Source organism: Branchiostoma lanceolatum, chromosome 14, assembly GCF_035083965.1.
Source record: "Branchiostoma lanceolatum isolate klBraLanc5 chromosome 14, klBraLanc5.hap2, whole genome shotgun sequence".
Lineage (NCBI taxonomy): Eukaryota > Metazoa > Chordata > Leptocardii > Amphioxiformes > Branchiostomatidae > Branchiostoma > Branchiostoma lanceolatum.
In genome coordinates this window covers 12211600-12227833 of record NC_089735.1, presented here as the reverse complement: position 1 = coordinate 12227833, position 16234 = coordinate 12211600, and the positions used below count along the sequence as shown (strand labels likewise).

At 40.1% G+C, this 16234-nt stretch overlaps 2 protein-coding genes across 8 annotated transcripts in view; both read right to left on the bottom strand.

Annotated features, from left to right (window-relative positions):
- LOC136448421 (G-protein coupled receptor GRL101-like) overlaps positions 1–294 on the bottom strand; it is a 41580-nt gene extending 41286 nt beyond the window's left edge. For all 7 annotated transcript variants that reach the window (XM_066447917.1, XM_066447921.1, XM_066447922.1 and 4 more), the window contains exon 1: positions 171–294. The gene's annotated coding sequence lies outside the window, so the exon portion shown is untranslated. The remainder of the gene's footprint in view (positions 1–170) is intronic.
- Positions 163–16234, bottom strand: part of LOC136448735 (tolloid-like protein 2) — a 40259-nt gene continuing 24187 nt past the window's right edge. The window contains exons 4-7 of the mRNA XM_066448381.1: positions 10183–10371; positions 7242–7468; positions 2739–2919; positions 163–272 (exon numbers count right to left, since the gene is read on the bottom strand). Of these exons, the coding sequence (XP_066304478.1) occupies positions 163–272; positions 2739–2919; positions 7242–7468; positions 10183–10371 (707 nt within the window). The remainder of the gene's footprint in view (positions 273–2738; positions 2920–7241; positions 7469–10182; positions 10372–16234) is intronic.

Below are 16234 nucleotides of genomic sequence, written 5' to 3'. Positions count from 1 at the left end.
CCAGTGATATTCCAAATCCGAGTTATGTTTGATCGACCTGTTTGGAACATGGCCGCAGGATGAGATGACCCACGAACTGAAACGAAGGCTGGATGATTAGTGCTGCCATTAAAATTGGTTCCCTTGGGGGTTGTGTGTGTTATGTGCCGGTGCCCTACGCGATCACTTACTGCTGAGCTGGTCGGTATCATTCCGCGCCGAAAACTGGCCTCTCAGCCGACGTACGGAGAAATCCTGCGGCGAATAGCAGCCAGATATCTTGGGGGTCGAATCTGAAGAAAAGAAGACCTTGAGTCAAGCTAACAATAGGAAGGACGAAGTATTTCAACCAAAATAGATTCAGGTGAAGGTTTTCGCTGGATACATTACAGCATGTCTACCTACCACTTACGTCACATTCTTTATCTTACACTATTGGAAAGTTCTCTTCTATACCGAAAGTAGTTTAAATTCTGGTGGCAGCCCGCTATTTTGAACCCTGTGGTTAGGCAATCGCCTACATGCAGCGATATGCACAACAATCATATGTTCGAATACAAAATATCGAGAGAGTAGTTTGAGTAACAAATAAATGATATAGTGTCACCTCAAAGTAATCTATCTTTGCTAAATTGATACTATGTTAATACGCCCCTTAAAGGAAATATAGCAGAATGTACCAGACTTAGCTTCTATCCTGAAATAAAACATTTAATGGACTTTACATTTCGTAATGGTATAGTTGTCATTGTGAAGTTAAGATAATTCAAGACTCTTTGAGAGACATAATGTATAGTCAGCATATAATCCAGCTTTACAGGAAATTAATGCGAAGATTGGGCTTGTCGCATGATGACGCACATGCTTAATACTCACCAAGGGCAAATGTATGATGCTTTCAAACGTATTTGGTGACAAATTGACAAGACCGGCTCCCCACGAAACAGTATTTCATGAAATAAATATGCACACGGTTTCCTTACTCAAGACTTTAATTTAAAAATCACCCGTGGGAATCAACCCGAAATGGACCCAGATGTAGTGGTATCATATATCAAGAGAAACATGTGCCTAAAAGGCCCGGGAACATCATATATTCTCCTCAGTGAAATGGCACGACCACAAGAGGTGCTATACACTTTACCCATAATAACTGAAGTCTCTAAATAGAGAGCGATGAATGACCTCTCCACTTCTTGGTAATTTCTGTAATTGGATACCCATGCTAAGGGATACTTAATGTCGTAAGTTTGCGCTGGGACCAAAACACGCCATTGATTTTTTGCCGTGTATGGTACATAGAGGAAAATATCTTAAGTGAAATCTCTATATTCACTGTATTTCATCCTAATATTCGGTGTCACTATGTAACAGGGAAATGAACATGTATGATATTAGAGCAACATAACAAACTTAATCTGAACTCCATATCTTGACATTCTTGACGCTAAATTTATACTAGTTGCGTCGCCGTGAAATGCCAAGAGTCACTGTTCTGCATTTTGATATAGTCATATTTGTGAAAATTCAATTAGTTCTACTGTTTTCAATCACTACGCTTGACACTAGTGTTTGATAAACTCTTCACTGCCACGATGATCGATACCAATTCTTGTGATGAAATGTCGCAGTTCATTTATGCGTAATGCGACAACCTTTCGCTTACGAAAACTTGATATGACAAGCAGCTGCTACAGGTGTAAAGCGAGAAATAAGAACAGTTTAAAATTATATAGATATTGTCAAATTTGTAAGGACAGAACGTGGTCGGGTCAACAGAATTGGTTAAAAATAATGCACAAATTTGCCAAAAAAAGGTACATTTGTAAGAATCGTGATGATATTCATCAACGAAGCAATGTATACTCAAGATTACTAGTCACGCCAGGATTCCATCGGTATATATAATACTGAGATACTATATTATTGGTTGTTATATAATCTGTCCCTTTTGAGAGATCTATGCCCTAGGCGGATGTCTGTGGCTTTGAACTTGCCGAAAGTTGACCAAGACAGCAGCAGAAGAGGGCACGGAAGCACCAAACGGAATTGAAGTTGTTCAAAGCTTCCACCGTTGAGATATGGAACAATCGATGAGTTCCAATTGTATTACCGTAGTAAAAACGGCAGCCGGCAGCACATACGATTAACTGGGGAGATATTTCATGTGGACGTATGGCAGTGTGACCTGACCTCTTCACTCAGCTTCCCAAAGTAATACAGATGAAAGGGCTGGAATTAACGCATGAGAAACAAAGGAATCCACTGCGGATAAAACTTATTCTACTGGACCCGATAACATTTGCCCCCCAACTCCCCACTGAAAAACCTTCAATCAATACCAAAATTTATTGAACAGAAATGGTAAACAGGGTCAGAATACTCTTTGTCCAGTTCTATTCACGGTTGCCATGTTCGATAGGACGTAACTCAGAAGTAAAAGGACCCAGCGTTATTCTGTAACAAAGGCAATCCTTTGAGAGACTCGCAATGTGATAATCAGCGTTTTTCAGACGAATATCTCCTTCATCATGTCATATTCACATTATTTTTTTTCAGTAACGATAGCTTTTGCACCACTATGTTAATCCCTAGGCAACTGTACTAATGGATGCATATGGCAAACAATATAAATTCATCCATCATAACTAGACTTACGTTAATAGCTATTATTTGCAACGGTGTACGTGTATGCGTGATGAGGTTGGGCAAATATAAAAAAAATATGCTTGAATTTGAATGGATGCCTTGATACTTGCCTGTCGCAGCGTAGCTGGCAACTACTGTGACGTTGGCAGTTTTGGGGCTGCTGACGTAGTACGCAATATAAAGATGGTGGCCGGTCGATAGGATACTGCCGCTGGTGGCTTGTCCCCTGGTGCCTCTGTCAAAGAAGAGCTCCTGGACAGATGCAGAAGTGTCCGACGGTCCATCATAGACCTAGTGCAGAAAGTACACATCCTTGGTGAACTTTTCCAGTCTTACAGCACATTTAACATATAACAAACCTCAAATCTAATGTAAGTTAGAAGAGATCCTGTACAAAGGTGGTCTTTCAGCCTTCAGAGAAAGAGCAATCGGTGATTGATTTGATGTTTGATATTTTTTGGTTTATCACACATTGCATGGAAACGCCCCTGTTCTACTGTAAATGTTACTTTCAGATTACAGTACGACATCAATGGTATACACGGCTTCATCCATTACAAAGACTTGATATTTCCCCCAAGGCTCTGAATTAGAGTGACTGGGAACTGTCGCTCTCTAAAGTGACTACTTGCTGAAGCAACACGATGGAAATGTCACATATTCCCACAAGACACACTTTATCCCATAACAGGGAAATTTATTGAGTACACGCAAAGATGATAAAAATCCAATCAAACGAAAGGTCTTTGCAAACACTTTTCCTAAGATGGAGTAAGAAAATGCGCCAAATGTACACTTTTATTTCCCTCGACGTTTTGGATAAACGATACCAAACTAATTGCATTTCTAGGTCATTCTGTCGAAAGCATTGATTTCATCGATGTTTAACCTAAAGAAAAATTACTTTTTACTCATGAACGGTAAGAAAAACTATCATATATTACTTATCTTGCTTTCACAATGTTGATGCAATAAATACGATATGGCACATAATTCAATTGGATATCAAGCCATGGAGTGTATATAGTAACTAGAAAATCCGAGCATTAAATAAATGACATGTAAAACTATTTAACTTACAATCTGACTTACAGCCAAGGATAAAGTCACGACTGCTTATAGTTTAATGCTTAGATTTTCATATTCATCGGTCGGATGTGAAGTATGGTGGATTTCAATTATCTCTGATGGCAAGTGAATACATTTTATTTAATGCTATTGTAGTTTTACATCTTACATGCGCCGCTTCATTGGAAAAGTATTCTACAACTACAATTGAGCAGTAGCATTGTTCCAGCTCTTTTGTTAAGTATAAAATGGCAAGTATATCAGTCACCAAAGCACATACATATCATATAAAACATACGCATGCAGGCTAGGAAGATAGAATAGGATTTTATGCCGGGGAAAGCGATAAAGAACCTCAATTGACTATAACTGAAGAGTGTTTGCCAGTAGTTCATGAAAGTAGCATGGTCAATATATCTTTATGTTTGTTTCTGTGTACTTAATCAGTGCACTATTAATTCGAAATATCCATGTTCTAGGAAGCTTTGATTCTTCCACGGTTTGTCTCGTCGGCCTGACCTTCAGATAAACTACCCGGAAAGTGGACCGATCGAAGTCCCGTACCCAGGATGATGGAAGGGCCCCAATTAATTAACTATCTGTCATTCATTAAAGTGAGGTTTTGGGTCATCGTAGGTCGGGAAGCCAATTCCCCGATCCACGAAATTGATCAGATCTTGATCAAGTTTGCATGGCCATCGACTTACTTTCAGATGAACGAATACCTATTAAGCCGAGTGGCTAGACCTCAAAATCAAAAGTCGCAGAGTAAAGTTTCAAGCTTATGTCTAGACACTGTAAAATTGAAGCACGGTGTTTTTACACGTCTCTAGGCATTACTTTTATGATGAGCTTCAAAGAAATACTGGAATCCTCGTTGTCATGAATGTGGTGATCCACTCTACAGACTCTCAAAAATTCGAGCCGATAGGCACTCTTGGAGGCATAGCCTTTCATGTATTATCATCACGGACATGATTGTAGGTTGCGGTGAGTCTCAATTATAGTGAAGGTGATATCTACTATCTACGTAATTACGTGGAGGTCGGCGAATCGTCCGTATCTTCTCTCGAGGTGGTGTAGCGTGCATGCTTAATGACGTGAGGATGACGATAAAAGGTATCTTGACAGGCGTGTTCTCTGACATACCTGAATGATGTTCTATGATTATTCTTCAGCAACAGGACCCCAAAGTTCCGTGGATGATTTTATGTAGATTATGTATGTCTCACTGGGACGTAGCCTGCAGTGTCATTTCGAAATCATTACTTCGTACAACGCTACGTGTGCGATATTGTGACTTAGGGGCTTTCCGCTCGCCGGGAAACTCAACCAAGTTGGAAGTTTCGGGTTACAGAAGGTGTCGTAGGGAGAGAGAAAACTTGCGATAAAGATAGCTAGCTTGCCTCATTGACTTGCACTTCGCCGGTCATGCGCAAAATGAAATAACACGTTAACGTGATTGATTAGAATGAGGTGACTTTTGATGCTTTGAACATGGGAATGCTTATTAGCTCAAGCTGTTTATCCCATTTTTTTTATTCCAAAAAAAGTATTTCAATCGAAAACCGTGATAACTACTTTTACACGTGATAATGTCTGTCACAAACGTATCACATTATTTCACTATAAGACAATTTTTAAAACCTCTTACTAGTAAATTAATGGGATAGCACCCCCTTATCTCTTTAATTTACTAGTAAGAGATATCTAAAAAATCTCTTACTAGTAAATTAATAGGATGAGGGGGTGCTATCCCAACAATACACTAGTAATGGATTTCTTGTATGTCTGTGCTAGACTCCTATATATGCTTCCCTTGTACATCAGGTAGGTTAGTCTTCACACTTGCTACAACTTTTAAGTGTAGAAAAGTGAAATCCCAAAACTTAAATCGGAATAGACAACTGTAGAACTAAACAAAATTTAGTGGCAAATGCATGTAAAACCTTCACATCACTTGCTATAGACTTTTAGGCAGGGTAAAGTTATCAATAGACTTTTTGGCGCCAGTGTGCCCGCCTACCCTTGAAATGGTGTTCCTTTATCTGTCAGGTTATCCGCCACAATGGTAACGTTGTTATACCGCTTGGCTACAGCGATAGCTTATGCAACTCTATCGAAGTGATGCATTACATCATCACTTTATATGACCCTCGCAAAACTTTGCAACTGAAGGCACTATTACTCATGTGCACCAGTTTGTTTAACTAACGTTTCAAGGTAAATATATCGACGCCAACTCGGCTATTGTAACAAAGGACAAAAGATTCAGATAGGAGAACAAATAAACAAACAGTGTGTAACTGCCAAAGAGTTTCTGCAATGGCAATGGAGCACTATGATACATATCTGATATGACCAATTCAAATTCCAACCTGGTACTGTTGACATAAAATGGTCATATAATTTCAACAGGTTTTATTAAGTGCTTTATCACTGGTACTTGGTGAAGGCCGTTCATCAACGTTTTGGATCTCAACATGAATGGACTTAATAATTCGTATTCTTCAGCAGTTTACAGTGCTTTTGTGTGCGTTTCTGAGGGTCTTCAAGAGGTTAAGTGAAAGTGCTTGAGTGAAGTCAGGGCATAACCTTCCCTAAATAACGTTAGTACAAACTTCCTTCTCTGCTGAGGCATCACCCATAACATATGCACTGTTAGAGTTGGAATTCACCTGTTTCAAAACCACTTTCTCCATGGCGCCGCGCCGTCTTGCCCCTGGGCATTGAATGTGGAAACAATGGCATCTTGTAGACTACCAGATGCGCGCTGTTGGTCTAATGGAACTTGCGAACTTGCTAGCAGTAATGAGGTTAGCGGCGTCGAGACTACCCCCACGTCCACTAATCCATAACCTTTGACATCTACCAATCCCAACTGTCTCTCGCCAACTGATAACAAGCCGGTGTGGGATTTGTGCTGAAGCAGTCCTTTCAAAAGCTTCTCCACCTGGTTTAACATTACTACAAAAATGAAGTACTTTAACCGTGAAAGTCACTGGCCTCGACGCGCATTGACGTTAACTGTAAGATTTATTTATCCGTGTATGCGTGAATGATTAAATTCCTTGCTTTAGAGTACAAGTCATTTAATGGAAATGGGAATGGGGTTACGATAACAAATGCGCCGTGATAATATTTTGTTAGGAGGATTTTTGCTCAGCCCCAAGTCGTGACTTCGTCTTTAATGTCATTTCAGTGATAGCGAACTCGGTATAAGTAGAGAAGTATTGTAGACATGACTCTCGACTCATATTCTAATATGCTGAAGTAGCAACTAAGAACCGTGCGGCTTGGTAATTCGAAATAAGAGGTGCTTTCACATTGTCTCAACCTCATTTTGAGAGTCTGGTACTATAATAGTAGCTTCAGACTCAGAGCTCAGGGGCGAGCGTCAAGGAGCAAGGAGCCATAAAAAGCCAAACAAGTACAAGCTATATATCGACAGAGCGAGTAGATAGGGGGTAAAGTGATAACTAACATATGTAATGAGTGATGCAATTCTTCCCTCAATGAATTGAACATGCTGTAGTGAAAAATACCTTGAAGTATCCATTGCCGTCACTGCGAATGGCGTTGAATCGTGCTTCCCAGTTGAGAGTTAACTGGGTGCCGATCTTGGACCGGATGGACCAAAGAGACAGGATGGGATCCCGCCTGCGTCCTGATGACATCAGATCATCAGTGTTAATGATGCCGGTAGGATCGGTCAGAACTTTCGGGACCGGCTGGGGGTTGGTGTATGCAGGAGAACCTTTAGATGGTTTTTCTGTAACGACAAACAAAGGGTGAAAACGAATGATTCAGACTGATTAAATTGTTGATTCTCACTGGACAACAGAATTCCTTTGCACAGGCAAGTGTTTTATTCTGTCACCTTCCACAGGGCAATTCTGACGAGTTCACATTGTACTGCACCGATAGGCGTAGCGATGCTTACAGATATGGTCCAAAATGTAAATTATTATATATACTCTGTATGTATTGTCTTAACCTCATTAACATATCTATTCAGAGTTTCGGTATAAATCTGGTTTTCCAGTCCATATCGTTAGTCACTGGCGAAAGACAGTGGATGCCGTCTGAAACGTCTGACTGTTTCAAAAGTTTATCCAGTTTCTTCATGAGTAACTTATTTTTGGCGTATTTTACCACCTGGATGTCAAACCTTTATCAACGTACTCTTATGTATGTTAATGCAGTGGTTAATGCAGTTCTTGGTTTAAGTTTACATATATATATATACACTTCTATGTGACACATGCGACGGAGCTAGCTGTAAACATTATAATTACTTGCAGGCATTCCGATAGAATTCGTGTAAAAAATGTAAATATGAATGTCAACCTTTTAATTAATCTAGTAGTGATCTCTGCGTATGTTTAATGTAATGATTATGTATGTTAAATGTAATGATTCTTTTTTTCTCCCAGGGTTGCCCTTTGTAATAGCTGAAGCTAGTTGGGCAACCCTGGCATGTAAATACAATGCATGCCAAACGAATAAAATAAAAAATAAAAAATGCAATGGTTACAACGTGGTCCAAAGTTTATTTTAATGACCGTACGTATACATATATATTTTATAACATACCTATCCGTTGAGGATAGATATTTTTTAAGATATTGTTGTTGTCCTCATTTGATAAAAGCACTGTCCAATACAACGGAATATGACGAAATTTATAGTAAGCAACTTGATATGCTTTATGTTATTAGCAATTTTTGATAGATTGACTGTCAATTTAGTTTCCATACCTCACCGTCGGCATACCTCGAGGGAAATCAAACCTGGTGAGTTACTATTCATGTCACAATGTAGGTATACGGGAACGGCTTTTACTACAGTAACTGCATTCTTTAATTTGCCTAAAATAAGCCATAAATTCCAACCATATCCTGCTACAGCCCTAAAGATAACGGTAAAGGCGGAAAGTGATGGCAATATGATAACCAACACTGACCTTTTTTCTGCACTGTGAGGCATTAAGCAATTTTCCACGCACCGGGGAATCAACACATCCACCTGTGAATGTCACTGCGATACTGCATTTTTTACATTTCAATAAAGGCTGCTTTCTTCAAGCTTGAGAATCAAACTTTGTAATCTGGGGCGAGTTTGGGAGATGAGTTCAAAGATACTCGTTGCTCTCTAAGGATTTAGCTATGCCACTAGAATGCTCCTTAGGATCTAGGAATAAGTACAAAGGCAGCCCTAAGGTTGCTTTACACAGAAAATGGCGAAAATACGATTCTAAAACCTTCTCCTAACTGGCCTTAACAATTCATCAATCTAGCAGGAAAGTTATTCTGAGTTGGTAAAACACACAGTGAAGAATTAAAGTGTTCTCCAACTCAACATTTCGGCGAGTACCTTTCTTGAGTTGGAGAATTCTTCATAACAAATTAATCTATTTAATTTATCAGATTGGCCTCTAACCACTTGACTCTTTTGTGTCATTCTTCTTTTCGACTGCAATGTAGCCCGTAGGCCGCGATAGAAGGTCACCCATTCATCATTCGCATTTTAAGTATATATTTCAATTACGTGCGTATGTAAATAAACTCTCTGTCTTAAACACATTTGCTGATCCATGTATCTGTTCCTCATGAAATGGCTGTATTAGCCATCACCGTTAAACCAACTGTTATCGTCGTTTTGCCCAGAACCTGGTTCGAAATCCTTGACATATTACAGACGCTGTGCCCATGGAAAACACTTTCCACGACTTTCCTCAATCCACAGGTATAAACATGACTGACTTCGTTAGGAGAGGTAAAAGGCGGTGGAAGAACAGTGGTGGGCTCCGCCTTTCAACGCCGTTCCCTTGATACAGTGGATTAACAACCGGTGACCCACTGTTCCTTCGGCTTCAATTAGGCTACGGGACTAACTTTACCTTTAATCACCCTTGGCTAGAACTTGCCAGCTTGAATTGAAAAGCCTCAAATTAGAATTGCAAACTCATAGTCGTTGCAGTTCTGGCTGAAGCAAATGTAATTTCGCCATAAGCCCTTTTACATCTAATATCAATGCATGAAATACCAAAAATTCTGAAATACAATCCGCGACCTTTGCAGGAAGTGGGAAGGGCAGCGCTTCTGATGAGACAAGCTCATCTTGATTGCAACGGTATAAATCTCACTGGGGCATTTATCTTCTTTAACTCACAAAGACACCCAATTAGTTTGCCATGTTCCTAGGTGTCTTGCACGAAATGCATCAGGAAGTTAGTTCCCCAAGCCCTGGGTTTAGAAAGTGTTGCAAACCTCAAGTTGTTGAACTTTTTTGATAAACAATAGTTTATCTACTTTTGGTTTATCTATAAGCAGCGACACCTTAGCTGCAATGCAAAGTGAACAAGTCAGAATTGTCCTGAGGAAGGTGACAGATGGTTGAATAAGAAAGATACTTGGATGTGTACAAAGAGTCTTTTTATTCAGTTTTTTGTCTACTTTGAAATTGTGCCGCGGTTACCTTTACCTGAACTGTTGTAGAAGGCATTAAAGCCATCTCCTGGGAAGGCGTTGTCCGTTTTGAACCGAATGAAGAGCTGGTTGGTGGACGACGTGATGGACTGTGGGACATTACTGCCGCAAAACCGACCGATCATCGGGGCCTTATCGTCTGCACCGTTGTAAATCGTCACGCTGTCGTAAACACACGATGAACCTGAAGTAAACGACAGGAAAACACACATTATGTTAAGTTATAACAATGTGTATTGCATATTCTAGCCCATGTCTTTGTGTTCATCGATTGTATGTTGGATATGCTTGGTTATTTAGAAAAAAAATGTTCCCAGGTCTCCCTTGGTAAGCTGTTGGATTTAACTTTAAGGACAATAATAGATAAGTGAAATAGAATAAATAAACGCCTATTGTGGTGCTTAGGCGTAATACTGTCTAGCTACCCATGAGATATCATTTGACGTAGTTGGACATAAAAGCAGGTTGTGCTTAGACCTGGTAAAAACGGTAAGCAACGGAGACCACTTGGCAGCCGTTCAGGAGCCCAGTACCCGTTGTCTCCAGTTAGTACCGGATGGTTTGAGTCAGCTCATTACTAAACATTCTCATCCCAATCCTTCTCCGTGACTCATCAAGTGACAGGGGGACAGACAGACAGATTGACCTGGGGTTGCCAATTTAACGGCTCAGTCTACTTCAGCCAAATGAGATTTGTTGTCCATATCTGACCTGTCCTCAGCGACTGGTCAAGATGAGACCGGGGACATTGTAGACGAAAATTGCGGACAGACCTGTACAGAGAATCGAACGGACATTGCACGTAATCTGAATATCCTAAGTTGACCAATTGACTAAAACACGGTCTAGAATATTAGATAGAGCAACAGAAGAGTAGAATCAACCACATCTCTTGAAAGCCTGAAAATCCCGCATGTATTCATTCTTAGATGTATGAAAAAAATGACTACTTGTTTTTCTGCAGACTACAATGACTAATCCTGCTTTTGACAGTCATTTACAAATCGCAGACAGAAAAAGGACCGTGCCCATGCACCGGATGCAATTGCCATACCAGTTCGCATTCATTGACTGTCATCAAGAAGCAGTGATTTCAATATTGACATCAAAAATTATCTTCGCATTTTAAAAATTCATGACAGTGTTGGTAACAAAAAGTTATCGTGGCGTTGGTTGGTGCCATAACTTATTGACGCGTTTTACACTAGAGCAATGTGAAAATAAGTATGCTGAAATACTTGGAATCAATAGCCAAGGTATCAATCAATCAATGTATTTAATTAAAAACCTTTTGCGATTCTTATTCGCTGCATGCATGAATTGTGTATCCTCGGGATTCTGGTGCTTTTAAACAAAAGGTTATCCTCATTAGTTAGACTTAGTGTGTAATCATGTTCAAAGTCCAGCTATCCATTTCCAACGCATTAGCTGACAGCGACCTTCCCTTGCCAAGGTCGGTCGGCATTAAGATGATTACGTCGAAGGAAGTCCCCGCCTGTATGTCACTTGTACATGGTTATAGAAGTGGATCCGTCACCCTAGTTTCACCAACTTTTCATTCGGTACCGTGGAAAGAAAGGATTAGCCCCATTACAACAACACACGACCCTGACAAAGGCTGCCATTGACAATGACAAATGGGGTTTGGCGGCAGGGGCATGGCTTGTTTTCTGTAATTAGGGTTCAAGGTGATGTTGTCAGCTATGTGCCACCCAGGAGGGAGATGTCTCTATTTTCAAGGAATTCAGTATCTCTCAATTGTAACATGATCCATGTTTTGTTGTGTAGAAGATATATTGGTACGGACTTTGTGTGCGTCACTCGAGGGCCAAACCAGATCGAAAAGTAAGTTCTTATTGTACCACAGGGTGCACCATCAATAGTTTAGTCTGAATACCACGGCAAAGCGTTGGAAATTCTTACACTTGATATGTCCGGGTAACGTTTCACTGCACAATGGGAGAGATAATTAACTGCCATGGTCTTTTGTAAGAATTGTTGTTACATAGCGTCTTTGTGACATTGTTTGAAATCACGAGTACACGTTGTGACAACCAAAAGGAATTACCAGCACCACCAGTATCAACGGTATGAGGTTTTCTGACGAAAATAGCATCGATCTTTTCAAACTAAAGATGTCTAATGTAGCACTGCTCGGAGTTCTACTTATAAGAGGCAATGTCTTTCTTTCAGATCTTGAGATTGCTTATGTATGTTTGCTTATAGGCATTTTATTGTTTTCCTTCATTTATCATTTCTTATAAAATTAGCAGTTTTGTTATTTTGCTCCAAAGTCCAAAACAATGAATTTCCTCACAAGTATTGGCCATTCAGTCCTGTCCTACAAATGAGCATATTCATTTTGGCTCAGATTTATATCAGCTGTCGGGAATCACATTGATCTAGAATTTGAATGGGAAATCTAGACAACTAAATGGTAACCCAGACTAATCCTAGAGCTTCATTCCGGCATGGATAACAGCATGTTTCCGCCTTATAGCTATCATCCACACAGGTCTGAATTGTGGGGGCCAAGAGTACCGGTCGATACGCCAAGCCTTTTTACGGCCAGCTAGTCACATTACGCCGTCGTAAAACTGAGGTAGCCAAAGAAACCCATTATTTGAACGTAAAAAAGAATACGGTTCACCATATCCCTCTGAGTGAATTTTCGAAACTTGTATAATCCCGGAATGAATTGACACCTCCAGGACGACACGACACCATTCAAACAACGTCCTGTACATTTAAAATAGCACGTGCTACATTTTTTACTTTGGAAATGAGGCATTATAACTCTATGATTTGCCTCTAAGACTATAGAGCGCAACTGAGATTATATATTTCTATCAACTATGTAGTAACCCATTATTTTACGGCTATGTTATTTTGCAAAGTAAATCTTATAGTTTGGATTTAAAGCGGGGTGATAATAAGGGTATGGAATCTTTTGTAAGCTAGGCCTTAAAGCACAACTAACTTCTTATTGATGTCACATACTAGGGATCGTCAATAAAGCCAAATGACGCTATGAATCGAGCCATGGGGATCCTGATGACCGTAGATACGTATTCCTACCGGTGCAAATTACAGACAGTTCGAATGAAATATCACCTTAACTGGGGCTCTGTTATTGGCAGGTCCCCGCTTCGGGCAAATCAAATAGAAAGAAAATGAAGATATCATGCAAAGACCATGGCGCCATTTAGACTAAACCAATGCGTGTGCTGTCTCGCAAATTGATGGGGGGTGAACTCTCCAGTACGCAAAATATACGGTCGAAACAACCCGGCTATTCTTAGACAAAGTCATGAGAGGTGCGTGGGTGGAAAGAACGACAAGAACTAGGAGGCTGACCAAGTCTTACAAGCTGTGTATATCTCATTCATTGAAAAACAAAATACACAAGGAACGTTGTAAATAAACATAGGGATGCATGTGGCTTGTGGCTGACCTCATTATTTTTGCAATTACTTAATTTCAAGACAATGCGTATAGTTTCTTTCATTCAATTTCATCATCATCTATAAACGACAAAAATCACGAAAAGCTGCTCGTCCTGGATATAAACGAATCAATGCATGTATATCCCAAATACCTGTGGCACAATTGCTGAAATTAGATATTCTAACGTCATGAGGGATGGACTGCAATATATCATCACGGGTCACTAATGATGTCTATCACCTTTGCCCTCGTCCAGAACAACTGCCAAGGTCACGGACGTCAACCTTCAAATACATGCATCACTAATACAGGGGGTTTGTCTTCAAGGGCCAAATGGTCCGTAAAACGTATCGTGTTTGACATGAAATAGGAATATGTGTTTCTGCAATACTCTGTGATTCCCATACGGTTCACGTTCAGTATACATCAAAGTAGCTATGAATTTATAATTCTCTGATGCTAAGCAGCGATTGGATTAAACTCATGTATCATAATTCATTATTCTAAGGTTATAAAGGTACAAAGGAGCCAAAAGGTCGCTTCTATCCGTTGCTGACGTATTTGTGGCCCAAAGGAACGACAGACTCTGCATATCCACACAAAGTTCTGTTTTCTTAATTGTGTTGCCAGTTGTATCATGGTACGTCCAGTGGACACCGTGACTAAAGGTGTATTGACCATGAGCCATTAAGGAGTCAGAGGGCAATGGCATCGTCTAGCTTAAAGGCGCATTAGTGCAGAGTGATTGCCCATTCCTTTTGCACAGCCAGTACTTTGAGCATCGAAACGCATACCGTGACATAAAGTACTCGAGGCTTTACCCATCGTGAAAAACAGGCCTCTGTGCGATTAGAAGTGCCATTCATCAAATATCGCTAACCACGGACAGCATCCAATAAACATGCATCACAGTCTTCAGTACAAGAAGCGGGGGATTTGCTATGTTCTCTTTATGTCAACACGAAAAATGTGACTTTCACCCCCAAATCAGCTAAAGAAGAGGTTTTTGACATAACAATATTTATCTTGCAGACGAAGTGCTCAAAATTCCATCCCATTGAGAGCCTTTCCTTGTAAAGTAGCTTTGGTCTATTAAACTCGCCTGCCTTCCTGCCTGACCTAAATTGACTCATGCGAAGAGCCTAGACGGACCGCTGTGGTGTCAAAGGTTCTTCTCGCGAAAGAATGGTGGATTGGAATAGTCTGACAGGTTTATGGACGTCTGGCTTGCTGGATCTGTGGGCGTTTGCTATCCCTGTCATTGCTAATGGCACTGATTGATTGATGCTTTCGCCCCAAGTTGACCACGTCCCTTTTACTGCAGGCAGCTGAAACGCAGAAATGTCAAGGTATCAGCCTATGTGACTTGGTTACTTGATATTCACTGCACATCTTGTTTGTTCCGTTCAGTTGCTTCAATTTATAGATAAACCTTTTTGGTTCAACAGCTGTTACAGACATAATTCTTTTCTACTACTTTTTAATTCCTTGATGTTGAGATTAAACTTTGGTTTCTACTAGAAAAAACACAACATGCATGAAATTGGTCGCATAAAAATATAAACTGCCCCTTGCAATGTCATTACACAACTATGTTCATTTATATTGTAACATTGTCAATTTTCATTTTCAAAGTCAGTTAATTCACTCAACCTTTGTTGTTGGGTTTGAACTAGCAGTGATTATGTCATGACACTTTATCACCTGTCATAGTGAAGGTCTATTTAAAATTTCTCATGAACAAACGGACCCGTATTGTGCATTTTCTAAGCATAGAGCTACTAGTGTTACATTTGTTATCAGCAGTGGAGGCCTCTTGCATTGAAATCTGCTTTATTGACTAATCGACAAAATGTCGATAATTATTGGAGACATAATTGGTCAGCCTTTTTATGTAGAAAGTCTCACCGGGCGGGCAGATTTAGCAGTCACCAAAAATTTATGACCTCAAAGGTTTGATCTGCAAAGTGGGCCTACATGCAGTGTGTGAATCGATATCCTGTTTTAGTAATTTGGTAGACATAAAACTGCCAATCTATATACATGGTACAGTAGGGGGATGTTAATATGTATTGTGTAGACTATCTCAGTATATCATGTATTTTGAGACGAGGTGATTTTTATGATGATGAGGCTAAAATGATGACGTGGCAATGTTGATGATGGAAGCCTTTGTCAGCCCCCAACAACGGTCGAAAATGCTGTTATAGTGGAAGAAAAACACTGTGGGAATTTCCTTGTATCTGTCACCACGTCTCATCACTTCTTCTTACCTACAGGGCGTGCGTTCTGAGAAAGGCAGCAGATAAATGGCCAACCCGTTGTGGTCAGATCAAAAGAGAGCTCATCACGAAGCTATTCCTGTAACCCACTGTTACATCACAGGAGAGTCTGGCAAGGACATGATGTAGAATCACCGGGCAGAAAGGATGAATGGCAGCTCGGGTTCGGAATGGAACCATGTAACCCTTGTGTGCACTGTGGTGGAACAAACTTTAGCTTTGTACTATGTTTATTGATTATCAACACCGATGAACTTTAAACCGTGCTAACTGTATTGTTCAGACGGCACCAGAAAATATTGAAACCAAAACATGTAT